Source organism: Falco naumanni, chromosome 12 (genome assembly GCF_017639655.2).
Source record: "Falco naumanni isolate bFalNau1 chromosome 12, bFalNau1.pat, whole genome shotgun sequence".
In the NCBI taxonomy this organism is placed as follows: domain Eukaryota; kingdom Metazoa; phylum Chordata; class Aves; order Falconiformes; family Falconidae; genus Falco; species Falco naumanni.
The window spans coordinates 17,804,441-17,819,396 of record NC_054065.1 but is presented as its reverse complement, the minus strand read 5'-3'; the positions used below and the strand labels follow the sequence as shown (position 1 = coordinate 17,819,396).

The 14,956-nt window shown below is 36.2% G+C and overlaps 1 protein-coding gene across 4 annotated transcripts in view; it reads right to left on the bottom strand.

Moving 5' to 3' along the window:
- The window catches only part of SRBD1 (S1 RNA binding domain 1), a 128,896-nt gene that overhangs the window by 98,809 nt on the left and 15,131 nt on the right, over nt 1-14,956 (bottom strand). For 3 of the 4 annotated variants that reach the window (XM_040611970.1, XM_040611972.1, XM_040611971.1), the window contains exons 10-13: nt 14,017-14,113; nt 12,483-12,618; nt 8,255-8,358; nt 3,328-3,435 (exon numbers count right to left, since the gene is read on the bottom strand). In XM_040611970.1, the coding sequence (XP_040467904.1) occupies nt 3,328-3,435; nt 8,255-8,358; nt 12,483-12,618; nt 14,017-14,113 (445 nt within the window). The remainder of the gene's footprint in view (nt 1-3,327; nt 3,436-8,254; nt 8,359-12,482; nt 12,619-14,016; nt 14,114-14,956) is intronic. The other variant, XM_040611973.1, reaches the window with a different exon arrangement.

The following is a 14,956-nucleotide window of genomic DNA, read 5'->3' as shown; positions in this document are numbered from 1 at the left end:
CACAAGCATCATTTTATGCTCGCCTCCACTGAATTTCAGTTGCAATTTCATTTCCTGATCATCCTTCTGCCATTCGTAAGAAATTACACAAAAATAGGCTAAACCACAGAATTAACTTCCAGGGAGAGTCCAGGGACAGAACAATTTGATGCCGCTTCTGAGAAAGTGGAGAAAACAAAGGATATACCTAAGCCTCACAGCCATATGAATCTTCTACATACACACACAACAGAGATTCAACCAATCATATGTGCATGCAAATGAAGTTCAGAAGTGGATTGTAAACAAAGGAAGATGAATGCTCTTAGGCTGGAGGCTTTGTACAGATACAAGCCGAATCCCATCTTTCCTTCTATCCCAGAGATACGGGGTCCCTATTGCCCACAAGTCCAAGAGTCCTCCCACACTGCAAATTCACATTGGTCCACCTGTGAAGGGAGACTTGCACAGAAATTAAAATTTCCCCTAAACACATGCTATTAGTTATGTGCACCTTATGGAAATCATGTTTAAAATTGGCATGGATATACAGAAACTTTTATAGTAACAGGAAATGTTACTGAAAGTGCCAGGTGCGTAGGGGGAACATAACGTATGTCCTTTCTATTACATAATATCCTGTATTTTTTAATTTCAAATATAGACCTCTCTCCTCTCTCTAACTGTCTCTCACTCAACACTTGTATCAATGACATGATCTACTGTCCCAAGTACTGGCCCTTACTTTCAAGTTTGGGATAGTAACACGATCCTTGAAAAAATATCATGCTACCTCAAACAATCCAGCATCTTTCTCTTTTTCAGTGCACTACTGGCTTCATCCAAATGGCAAGATGCCCAGCTTCATGTTTTTCCAATCTGTGACAATTCTCATTAATAAGGCAGAGATACAAGGCAGAGGCGGATAGCAGTCCTCCTCTCCGAACAAAAAGAATGGTTATTTTGTAAAAAAACCAAACCAACAATAATAAAAAAAGTTGCTACTTTATGAAAAAGTATCTGTTAATTCAGAATTTCAAGCCACTCCCCTTGAAGTATACAAAGCACTCAGACTGTGTATCACTAACAGGTATGTTGTGATAAAAGCAAATAACCTAACCATGACCTACAAACTTCTATATTCAATGTTGTAAGAGTCATTTTTTAAATTGAGATTTATAACTCCCCACTACCATACACAGTCTGAGAGGCAATCCTTTCTGTGGAAAAATATCTGCAAACTAACTTCAGGTGCGAAACAAGACGTACAGAGGAATGTTTGTGTCCCTGAAGACAGAGGAGAGAAAGCACTCACTTCAAGAAAGCATGGAAAATTAGGAAAGGATTATCCATTAAAAAATATGTCCATGCCACATCACTTGCATCAAATCCTGATGGAATCATTCCATGCAGTACTGCAACAAAATAAAATGTATTTCAAAGAGCCAAAACCAACACTGGACATTATTATACCAGATACAAGAAATGATGGTCCCTGACAGAGTGGAAGAAAGGAAATTAAACAATAAATAAGGTAACTGTCTTGCTGGCAAGTTTCATTCTTCTGATCACTAGGAGCACCAGATTTTTTAATACACTCTTGGAAACTTTCTGTTCCAACATTTAATGATAATAAAAAGAAAAGAAAAAAGAACAGTAGGGGCTGGGTTGGAAATATTAATACTAAAAGGAGGTATTGAATACTTTAGCAGCCCTTTGCAAGAGTCCTAAAATCAGCTTCTCGTGTGGGCAGAAAGAGAATAAAAGAAGGATAAGGGTTAAGTGGTCATGGATCAAGAATAACCCTGGCAGGTGCTTTGCATTCCGCTGTATAGGAGATGTTTCAGCTTTTCCTAACCAGACACCACCAAGCATGCAAAATTATCACAGAGTAAAGCATAAGAAAATAGCCACTCAGGAATAAGCAGCAAGCTTTGTTATCCTTTGTATTTATGACTCGTGAGCTACATCTAGGAAGTAGTAGGGAAGGAAGCTTTATATTTTTGTAAATTAAGAGAACAGAAAACCTTCAGCAATCTACTGCTGACACAGCCCTCAGTGTTATATACAACACACTGGCCACAATGGTCGTGGGGTAGGAGCCATGAAGCAAAAAACACAATAAAAGAGCCTTGAAGGACCCTTACATCAGTTTTCTTTTTTATGATAAAACCAAACCCCACTCCAAAGCAAGTCTTTTTTCTTTATTTTAAAAGAGTTTGATTGTAGAGAAGGCTACGAATGACAACTGCTTTCACAATCACATAACAGAACCCAACAGTTGGACTCACCATCACAAGATGTTCATCATTTTGGCCAAACAGTAAACAGTACCTCCCCTAAAGTAGCTACATGTACTGGGGTCACAAAAAAAAAATAAGTGAACTCAGCAGTTTCAAAAATCGATGAAATTCACAGTAGCAAAAAACAGGCTTATAATCAAGAGAGGTGAAGCAACTCCATTTGGACTACCTCAAAACAGGTATTAAAATTTAGGTCACATATCAGAAAGCCTTGCCAGAATCAAACAAGTTATGCTTTGAGGAGCTTCTCTTGAATACAAGAGAAGAATCACACCATCAGTACTGCTAACCATTAGAAGATAACACTTTTAGAATATAGACTTTTTAACATATTAATTCATTTAAATTATGTGGTACACTCCCATGAAAATACTCCATTTAATTCATGTTAGTTTGACACTAAGTGTTAAGTTTCCTTCACATTTAGAACAATATTATAGATCTTACAAATGACACTTTGTCTGATGACATCAATACTACAGTATCACCAGAAATGAGTTCACTGACTTCTCTAGAGCCATCACAATACCCACAAAATGGTATCAGACTAATGCTATGACTGATCTGTTCACCACAAAGTACAGATGACAAACATGAGGGACTTCCAATCACAAGTCTTACTTTGCTAGTTTCTTTGAGACAGGTAGAAGAGAAGGAGTCAGAACAATGTCACTGACAGTACTATTCCTGTGACACGAAGAGATGCTGGGAAAATTTAGTGGACTAGTGGCTTATGTTAATTCAAAGAAAAAGATACAATTGTTATGGTAATGTAGATCTAAACTTACTTTATTAGATAAATGTACAAGCAACAGATATGAAAACATGTAAAATGTGTTCACACAAAGGCCATTTTTCTACTGTAGTCTAAACTAGAGAGGGTCACAAATTAACGAAGACTACATAGTTCATTTCTTCTGTAACCACAGAGGATTAAAAACATGCTGATATTTTCAAATGGATAAAAGACATTCTAATAAAAAAATCGGGGAAGGAATTGTTAAGAAATTGGTAGTATGAAAATACACGTTCATTCTGGGCTTACCTGAATTCTCTACAGAGGAGAGGATATATAAGGCGTTTATATGCATCCTCTACCGAATTTCGTAGTATCCTCATCAATTCTGCTTTTAAAAATTGTTTTGGTCTCCATCTGCAAAAGAATAGAAAAATATTTTAACAACATACACCAAAACTCAGATAAAAAAGGGAATTTTCAAAAAAAGACTTCTACATTGAGTGTAGTGTCCTATAAACTGCAGAATTACTACAATAATGCGGCAATGAAATCATAGCCTCAAATACGAATGAAATGAGAAGTTGCTCATGGCTCTACTATCAGACAAGGCCTATCTTTTTTTTTTTGTAGGTATTAGAATGCAATCATATCTTATGCTTTAAAGAAAATATAAAAATAAGTTACTCTTCATTTTGAGAAGTCAAAGCTTACCACAACTGAATGAAGAACTTGGCTCCATATTACCATTAGACTTACATTATTTGTTATTTCTCGACACACTAAAAAAATGACTACATCCTCTATGAGTGTCACTGCAGAGCTACTGACGCAAGGCAACCGTGCCAAGAGCTAAACTAACATTAAACAAACCCAATTCAAATTTCATTTGGAATGCTTTGAGTATCTATATTCAAACTCAAAATGACACCATCAATTTTGCAGCAGTCCTTAAACAACAAAACCCAAACAGTTTGCAAATGATTTTTTCTCTTTTACTTCTTGCTAATATATTTGAAGTATAAATAATATTCTGGGAAAAGGGAAAATTAAATAAACAATACCAAACACAAGACTATGTCCCAACTTTCTCCAAGGCAAACTCTTTGGAGCATTCTGGTTTTTTAAGGAGACTGCACAGTGGTCATAGCTGTAATGACAATTACTTTAAATTTTGTCCTAAAATACACCTCAGTCTCAAAGCTCCCCAGAACAGAGATCCCAGATATTTATTCCATTGATCTTTTCGGTTTGGGCAACATTACTTGGGGGTGTGTGTGATGTACTTGAACAAGCACAACTGGCTCACTGAGATTGTCCACCCAATCAGAAAGGAGAAAGACGGAGCAAACACAGCCAACTGTATCATACTCAAACAGAAGACAGTGAACATTTTCTGTTACAGTCCACCTGTTATTTCTTTTAAAAATATTGATAACATTCAGATTCTTGTTAGTGTATTTTTTTACATGCTTGACTCCCTAACTGCAAAGTGAGATACATACATATTTTTTAGTAAGTTTTATAAGTTTTTGTGGTTGCTTGGTTGTTTGGGTTTTTTTTTTAATGCAACATGATAGAATTATGCCACTTGATAATGTGTCCAGGTGCAAGCCTAGGCCAAAAATAGGACTGAATTTTACTTTTGACTTTGTTTACTTGCACTCACTCAAATACTGGGAATCCTAAATTGCTTGTACCCAGACAGCTTTTCAGTTGTTTAAGGGGATCTACAATTTCCTGAAACAGCTTTTCTAAGTGTCTGTGCATATAATAGTTGAGAAATGTGTGATCGAGTCAACATTGCATTAATACAGACAGACATGGAAGCAGAATTAAGCTTACCATTTAGTTTTACAACATTCAGAGTTGTGAGTCCTTAGCCACATGACCTCATCACTTTGCTAACAGTTTTTGCAAATAGTTCTATTATACTTATTTGTAACTAGAGACTCTTTCCATACCTATATAAAACTGGTAAAGGCTTTAAAGCCTCTTATTGCCATCCAGTTCTATAAACATGAAGTTTTTACAGGTGGCAAGTATGACTACACTCCCCCCCAGAGAGTATCCTCAGCATAAATATGAATGAATTTGGAAACCTGGCAGCTGTTTCTCCCTCTCTTTATCCATTCAAGCTAGTTCGCAAACCTTTCCCCTGTAAATAGGTTATCACAGCAGATGTTTTTATTACCTGCCTATATAAGTAAAAATTATTTAGACAACATTCTATTAGAAATTGCAACAAATGCAAAAATATCCAAACAATAAGTTCAATCATGGAAAATACTGCATTTTAATCATTCCAGTATTTCATGAGAAAAGAGAAAAATCCACTTCGCTGCAAAAAACAAAGCAAAAGCATGTGTGTATATTTTTAAAGATCATTGCTGCCTAGAGTTAAACTTCCCTCTAAGAACAGATTTTTCTTGATTATTTAATCAAGAGCTGACTTTTGAAGCCCTTTAAATAAAGCCCTATTTAGAAAAGCCCTGTATAAATATTATCATCTTACTCTACTCTTCAGCTCTCCACGTGTGCATGCTCACAACCAGGACCATACCATAAGTAGACGTGGCTTACACTAATGATACACCTCGGAGGGTGAAACTATACATCAACATAATTAACATAGCCCACGTTAAGAACCACTAGTAGTAATTAACAACTATTCCAGGAAAAGCACAGCTAGGCTTTGTTTTCCTTCAAGACATTATATGAAACATACCAAATTGGTGACCACAGATAAAGCATGCCTTTAAGGCCTGTACCATGGCCTTTATACAGAACCAGAGTAATTTGTCGCGAAAAATGGGAAAAAAAATTATCAAACACCAAACTTAATTTTCAAGGCTGCAATTCCACTTTGGAACAAACTCTTGCCCCTTCCCAAGGAGCAACTCTATGTTGTCTTTACACTCAAAGCCAGCTAAGCAGCCCCTCTCCGGTTGTTTCTCATTGATTCTTTTCCTGTGTCCCACTTCACAACCAAGTTTTTGGGACCAGTGCAGCTCTAGGGTTAACGGAGCTAGGTTCACTGTCAAACCACACAGATGCCATGTTCTGGGGGAAAATACAATACACAGGGTGAGGCAGAAGGGTTTTCCTTAGTTCTCAGCACAAACCCAAATTTGAAGAAAATATGGATGCTTCTACAGGATAATAGATATTCTGAACTCGCAAAGAAAATACAGTAAACTTAGAGAGCATCTATATAGAGCTCAATGCAAAAATGAAGAACTCTACTCTTCCAAATCCACTTTGCTTCTCAGACACTTTTAATGCTAAAAGATTTGCCACAGCACACAAAGGTCAGCATATTTGCTACTAATTCAGTAGGCAGTAGATGATATTGTTTTGTTGCTAGAATACTGGGCAAACTCTGTAGCAAGGTGGCATTTCTGGTTCTGCAACTGATTTTAGGTGTGACCTTTAGCAGATTAGTTAATACCTTTGCAAAGCTTTGCAATCCTTGCCTCAAACAAAAGTTCTTAACCTTCTGCTCTCACCAGTAAATCAATGCAGTGAAAATAATGCAACTCCCACCCTTGGACAGCGATTTTCAAGCTTGCAGGGCAGAATGCACATTTACTATTTATCAGTTTGGTCACACCGTTGTCAACCTAATGAGGAAGATCAGAATCTGTTCTAGATGTCAATGCACAAATATCCACTAAAATAATTCCTTTGGAAGTTTTCTGATGGTGCAGAAGTTGTCCTTAAACAGTAAAAAGCCATAATCACATATAGCTTCATGAATGCTAAGCATTAATAAGTAGTTCCATTTCCAAGGTCAATATTCTTATCAACTCAGGATGACTCAGAAAAGTGTAATCAACCAAAAATATCTCAATTTACATCCCACTTTCATTTGTGTAGCAGTGACAAGCTGTTCCATTATCTGTGGCTCACAGTGCTTCCAAGTTCTGTCATAGATGCAGTAAAAGCAAGACTGACAGATATGTTCTGCCTACAGAATATACATCTTGCAGGGAGGACAGAAATTCCATTGCAGGTATTAAAAATAGAATGAAACTTAGGTGTGTTTATGAATCCTGATACTTCCCCCCCCCCCAAAAAAAAAAAAAAGTTACTATTAGTCCTAGATCATATTATGTTATGTTATCCGGCCAAGCAAGTATTTTAATTCTTTCAGAGGCTTCCATGTTGGAAGCAGAACTATTAGATTTCTACAGTGAAAAGGAACATTTTTACCAGATCCCTTTCTCGGACTTGATGTCAAAGAAAAATACACGTTAAAGCAGTATCACAGTATACAACTTTGTACACTAAGAAAAGTGCATCTTTTCCTATCTTTTTTCCTCCTTTTGGTTATTCAATTTTAATGCAAAGGTAGGAGTTTCTATGACATCTCAGCACAATGCATCATGTCTCAAACTACTGAGAAAGACAAACCTATCTTTAATATATACAAGGAAGAAGCACAGTTTGAATCACAGTATTCTCCAACACAGGACATCAAGATACAGTTTCCAAGAAAGACTGACAGAGATATTGCACAAAACATATATTTAACCTAAACCTTTGCAAAAAAACCCTCAAAATTATGCAACACTGAACATCTCACTACAGGCTTAAAGAAAGCAACTTGTAAGAGCCAATCAGTAAGAAATAAAATTTAGAGCCCAGTTTTATAACTAACTTACTCAGAGATCAAAATCCAAGAGTCAAGATACACTATCACAGATTGAAGACAGCTACATTTAAATTTGTCTATTAAACCCAATACTTTTTAAAACATGCAGTTCCTTGCATTTGTGAAACCCAAAGTTACGTACTGCACTGATCTAAAATCTGAGGTAGTCCTCTTTAATTGTTGTAATCAGGCATGTGAAGTTATTTTTAGAAGTTCGAAGTATATTCTATTGGATTCTACAAATTCCTTTCAGTAAAGACTACTGGATGTGATGCATATTGCAATTTGAAAATGCATTCATACTTCATCAGCCATCACATTTAAAAAAAAAAATTGATTGCTTTACAAATGATGCCAGAACTCCCCAAATACAGCCAAAGGCACAACCTTTTTAGCATAATGCTACAACAATTGGAAATACAAAATAAGAATTATCCACTTGCTAATTCCATTTAATCTAATAAGTATTCATTTAAATTGTTCTCTTAATGTAACAAGACATGTGAGGTACATTTTGGTATGCAGCTGTCTATAGAAAAAAAAAAAGATATTTCTGCAAGAATATGTATCCATGCAGACCTTTCATTGACACACCACCAACAGAATTCATTCTTCACCCCGTCAGGAATGTTGACCTTCACTGTCAGGATCTTCAGATTTTCCCCTCGGTTAATGGCCAGAATCTGAGTGCAAACATAAATGGCAGAGACAGATGACACACAGAATATCCAAAAGATAAACTTATCAACATTTGTGTACGCACTTGCTTGACATTCTGTAGAAAATCATGATGGTGGTACAGTAAATCAGTTCACAAAGTACTAGCACATACAGATAAAATCCACAATTTAAACACAGATTAAATCGTGCCATGGCATAACAAATCATACATTTTTTCCTGGAGTCTGCAATCTGAAGATCCAGTTTATTTTAAACACACTTATAATACAAGTCAGCATAAAATTATTTGATGGAATAATCTTGTTTAATAACCCAAATTCAAACTCAAGAAATGAACTGAAAAGTGATTCCAATCAGAATCAGAGATCAGAAAGGGAAAAAATTAGTCCTATGCTTTAGGCTTCATTTTTCTTCCCGAGATCAAGCCATATTTAAAATTAATTAGGAGTCAGAACTTGTGACAAAAAGGTAATCAGTTAGTTTGAAAGAGAATGAATTTAGGGTTATTCATGCCTAACTCATAAATAGCTGAAAATATTGTATACACTCTTTACATTAATATTAACAATCCAGTCTTAAAACATATGCACATATTTCTGGCAAAGTCTTGTGTACACAACTGCATATTCACGATCTAAAGCTAAATCTGGTTGCACACATGCTATCTGCGTACAGACTTCGATTTTAAATGGAAGTCTGTGGCTCTACATTCACAACCAGAATCACAGTGCAAGTGGTGGATTCTGGATGATACCGGTGGGTATCTACTAGTCTAATCTCATTATGAAGACGTTGAATGTTCACCTGAAGCAGGCCTTAGAAGATTAGAGAAAACTCACTGGCCAATGGATTTTAGAAACAGAGTAACAGTTAGAAGCAGCTACAGATAAAAGCCACCACGTTTTCAGATTTCATTTTCCCCTCCAAAATACTTTGAAGTAGAAAAAACAAACAAACCAAAAAAAACCTGCTAGAAGTTGACATTCCTGTATGACTACACATGTTGCTGTATGTAGCAGGCCCTGAGCACTGTCACAACAGAGCATTCTGTGTCAATCATGAACTTTAATTCAATCACTAGCTAACTCAGACATGTCACATATGTTAAATACAATGGTTTAAAATGACTCCAGGACATAGTACCAATTTATATTCCTCAGCCTTACTGCTCCTGTGACATACCAGGCCTGACATATCATTGAACAACAAAGCTAATAATAAAGATTGCATGTGAAATATTATAGTATCTGGTACCTTGACTGCCAAAGCAAATGTTTTCATGTAGAGATTAGAAAGACACATTTTAACAAATCAAGTGCTTTCACATTTATTCTGATATTATTTTTTTTAAAAAGAGAGAAAGTTAAAATGTCAAGCTAAAATGAAATCAAGATTATGCTCACGACAGAGAACGTATCTGATATAATTATAATGTCATCATTCAGCATGCTGTTAGCGGGGTCAATATTTGCATCATGTTTTGTTTCCTGGCACTCTTGTCTGCAGTATGTGTCAGTCACCTGAACTTAAACCAGCTGTACTGCAGTCGCTAATATTATTTACATTTTTATTCTTAAACAATCTGCCTATTCTGAGTGACATGCATTCAGAGAAGAATTATCATCCAAGAAATGCTGAATTAAGAAAGTAATTAGTCCATTTCTCCCTCTAAAATAATAAAGGTAAATTTTTTTGTTGGTTGGTTTTTGTATTTTGGGGTTTTTTTTGTTTGTTTGGGTATTTTAAAGTGACAGGTTAAAATCTGGCTGTTCTAGAGAAAGAAATCTTTCAGTTCTGGAAAAAACACTCAACTGTTTCTATGTACAACTGGAACAGATCCAGGGGAAGCATTAATAAAAACAACATACATTTTTCAGAAAAAGCAAGAATAATTGATCTAGTCACAAGATTCATCAAACCTTAGTCTGTTTATCAGACAAATACAACATTCTTCATTTTGCACAACCCTCTTCTATGTTGCAGACAGACTCACAGAGTAAGTTCCATATATTTTGCCAAGGACTTTAATTTCCAGTTCCTTTTTAAGTATGAGATTCAAAATAGAGCACTTGCCTCAAACATTATACTTTATTCATGGATTCTTTTCCTCCCACCAGTTTAGTCATCTCCAAATAGAGAAAAGCAACCCCAAGGAGTACACAAACACGGAACCATTTACAATTAGTCAAAAATTCAAATAAACTCTTGAAAGACTTTTTCCCTTGATTACAACAGTGCTGGTATAGCTACCCAACTACATCCTAAGAGAGTCCAGTCAGGTTCTCCTTGTTGCCAAAAGGAAAGAACTGTGTCTGAACCTCCCAACAGCAAAATGTTCCAGCTGGAAACACCCACAGGTATCTGACCATGTCAAAATCTGGAGTCAGGCTTTTTAAACAAGGGTTTTTTCTCATTTCAGGTTCAGTATTTTAACTTTTTCAGTCATACAACCTGACTCCACGCCAGTCCCGATTATTTCATGGCATGTCTAAACACCCAAAGTAACAATGGCACAGAAAGTAAACCCCAGAACTACAGCATGTGCAACGCCAGCTGCAGAACCAAGCTGCAGCTTAGTGCACACCATTTTAACTCATTGTAACACAGGCTGCAAGATATGCTCATAGCTACAAATGTTTTGGTCATAAAGATACAGCTTATTGTCTTATAGGTAACAGGGTAGTCTACTGCCCGTCCCCTTCACCTACGTGTAATCTAGACCAGAGTTAGGGTTTTACACAGACCTTTAAGAATACTAGCACTTCCATAGTCAGACAATGACCCCTTTCAGTGCAGAATTTTAGGGAATCCTTTATTTGCAACTCTGCAGAGATTATTTAAAGCTGATCTCTACTTCTTCCTCTAGCTAAACACATTGAGAACACTTGTCTGTGTACAGTCACACAAGGAGTAGAGAAGGTGTTCAAAACAGTGAATTCTGCAAGTGTTCTTCAAACACAGCTATTTAACCTGCAGTCCTGAGGGATTAGTAAACGTTATAAATACCTCTGAGCTTCAGGCTTGCCTGTATCTTTTTTAGGTATAAGCTGCTTCTAAAAATCCTGAGCCAGACCATAGAATTTCTTCACTTGAAGACATCCACACCTCTCCCAAAACACGTTCAAGAACACATTTTTAACCAGATTTTTGAATGCAGGAAAGTATTTCTCCAAAGTCTTAGGTGAAGGAGAAACTAAAGACTTTTAGGTATTAAAAAGGGTGGTTATAACCCAAGAAAACAAGAGAGAAAAAAATGGTAAATTGCATCAGTGGGCTAGTAAGGTCAGGTAATAAGGGAAATTAGATTTTATGAGAAAGACTTTTGGAAGTACAATACTAGGGTTTAAGCTTAAGAAAGAAATAGCAGGTAAAGAAAACTTTCTTTCCTTATTTAATCATCAAAACACAGAGGGGAGACAAAAATGCCATAGAGGTCTAGGCTTAGGGCTTAGGATAACCAAAGACACTTCACAGCAGGTAATATTAATTACTTGCAAGACAACCCCCTTTGGGATGTTCCCCTGAGCTGCTTTTGTAGGTCACCTTCAATTTCATTTTTCTGGATCCTTCCCTGATACTTCTCACCAGTTTCACCTGACAGGTTTGGTGCCAAATGGCTCAGTGCACTCTCAGTGCTGCAGCAAATATCCAAAAGAAACAAACAACAAGTTTATCCAAGTTTGCTTCAAATACACTCCAACCAAATAGCTTCCACTAGTATGCAACCACTATCCCAGTCTCACCTCTAGAGACCATAAATTATCACTTAGCCTTTATCCCCCTCCCAGTAACACTTGCTATGCACTTGTCATTAGGGGCAGGAAGGGAAGACATGACACATGCTGAAAATAAATCACACCAGTATTGAAATCTCAGATACATAAATCATTATATATATTTGTTTAATGAGAATTAAATAGACAATGGACATACAAAATAAGCAGTCCTTTGCTCAGTTTCTTAATATGGAGATTAACAGTTTAGTCCTGCTTTTCAAGAATTTGAAAGTCTCTATTACCTTTAACTGAAAAGCAAAATCAAGTATCTTTAGAATCAGTTTTAAGCAACAAAATCCAAAAGCTATATTTAAAATCCTAAGAAAAAAAATACAAATTTGTAGCTGTACCTGATGATGCTGAATGTTCTTTATATTACAAGAAAATTCATGGTACAGTTGGAATTTATCAATATCTTTTTCATTTCCACTTTTGGATGACATTTTTGCCAAGGCTGACTGGATACAAATGTACCTTTGCTGACATCTGGATAAAAGAAACAAATGTTAATAAGTATTTTAGCATAAAACTTCTACCAAGTCATTAGTGCTTTTATTAAATAAAAATGAAGTTTGGAGTCTGCTCAGTTACAACTTACACTAATTACCTGCAAAACTGTATTACATATCTTAATGCTGAGACTGACATAACATATATTGATTGGAACATACCAAGAGAAGAAATTCAATCAGACCTCAGTAAAAGCTGCAGATGGCCCTTCTCCTGAAGGGAATGGATACTCAAAAGCCAGCATCTGCACTTGCTTGGTCAGTTATTGGTTCAACTTCACACAAAAAAAATTGGGAAGTTGCAAAAAAGTTATAGTAGTTATCCATTTTCAACAAATACAACATCTCTCTTGAATCTACCCAGCCTCAGAATTAACTTCTTGCTTTGCACACTTAACACCCATAAAAGTTTTCATTATTTTTAGGAGTCACAGGGTTCCCAAACAGAAAGCTTCCTGAACGCTCCTCATGATTATTATACATACAACATACCTTAGCACTGTGTATCCAATTAAGGACCTTCTAGTGGTCAAAGGAATGAACGTGATAGTACGTCCTTTACAAAACTACCCCTCCATTGAAATTATCACACCACTGTGCTCTAGCCTTTTGATGAAGTTAGCCATTACTCATGATAAACAGCAAACGAGGGTCAATGAAACAGAACTGAGAAGATTCAAACCAACACTGCATGCTCCTAAGGCAGCACCTGTTCTTTGATAACCCTGTTCTCTGTCACAGATGGTACACAGCAGAGGAAATAAAAACCCAAACTAACAAGCAACTATCACCCTGTCACACCAAGCCCCCAGACATGACAACCTTGAAGTCATGTAATATAAGAAAACTTAGATTCAGCTAATACAAAGGATCAGTAACTCCTTCTTTAAAAAGTCGTGTTGGTTTGCCTTATTGACTACCAATGCTAAAATTAACCACTACTGCGCGCTAATGAATTCGACTGGTGTCAAGTCATAAATATTGGAGCAATAGCTTAAGCAGATGCACCTCTGAAAACTTATAGCTTGAAGGAAGTGCAAGGAGAGAAAGCTTTCTCTTACAGGTCACTAACTGCAAGGGCGATCAAGTCTATATGGAGCAGAGCCCCAGCGAATTTTTCAGTCTTTGGGAGTCAGTGTCATGCCATGGTCACAGCAGATCTCTCCTCCACTGATAACCAGAAAGGCAGAAAGACTAATGAGTGTACCTCCAACACAAGTGAAGGAATGGACCTAAATCAATTTCACAGTAACACTATTTTCATATCACTAAGTAAAAAAAAAAAAAGAAAAAAAGGCAGTTACGTATCTGCACACTGGGAGACTGAATCTTACCATGCAACCAGGAAAGTTTAGGCAGTAAGAGTCAAACTTACAATTGCCTGATAAAATCCAGTGTAACTTTATCTTTAGCAAACATGTCAGCTAAAATATGCTGTACTCCGGCCTCTACTTCCTGGATAGTTGAAAGTCCTTAGAAGAAAAAACAGTTAATAATTGTAAAAAAACTAGCATGAAAAGTTACTTTACACATGCACTGAGAAAAGATATACAAGCTGAAAGAAAACTGATGCAAGATATCCAACTGATTTGTAGAAGTTTCAGTGAAGAACTCTAAATCATTCTAATCTTATTAACTAAGTTTCCTTTCTAAAACACCTGAAACAATTATATTTTTAATGAGCCTAAAATGACCAATGCAGTATTGTAAGTCAAAATTACATTAAAATAAGAGAAACATAATTTTTTTTTTTTTACTTTGATGCTAACAGATCCTGACATTTAGGATGCAAACAAACTATTTACAATTGTAAAACTGACTATTCAAATATAATTTTTTGAGGTTGTAATAAAATGAGTAATTGCAGCAGAAGTCTACACATTTTGCTACCGATATGGAAACTGCCTAAAATCTTTGCAGGCAATCCTCTTTTCTCTGTGTAACAGGTTTTGTATTTCCACTGGTTTGTATCAGGAGTTTGCACAGTGACACTTCTGAGATCACAGTACCTTCATTCTCTCCCACAAAACACTGTTCAAACAATGAAATTATAAAATGTCTCCATAGACAAAGTATTCTAGACATCTGGTAACAGAATCATCCAGCTTTACAACACACAGAACCATCCTCACTTCAAAAGACTGGAAGAAATGGCACAGCATTCTCCTTAGAACAGTGGTTGAACTGGACCAGAATCATGGTAATGAAATTAAACTGACATCATGTATTTTACATCAATATATCTAACCCTGTTTCTAGCAATGGTCAGTAACAAATGTTTCAGAGCACAAAGCAAGAATCCTAGAGTTGGCAGA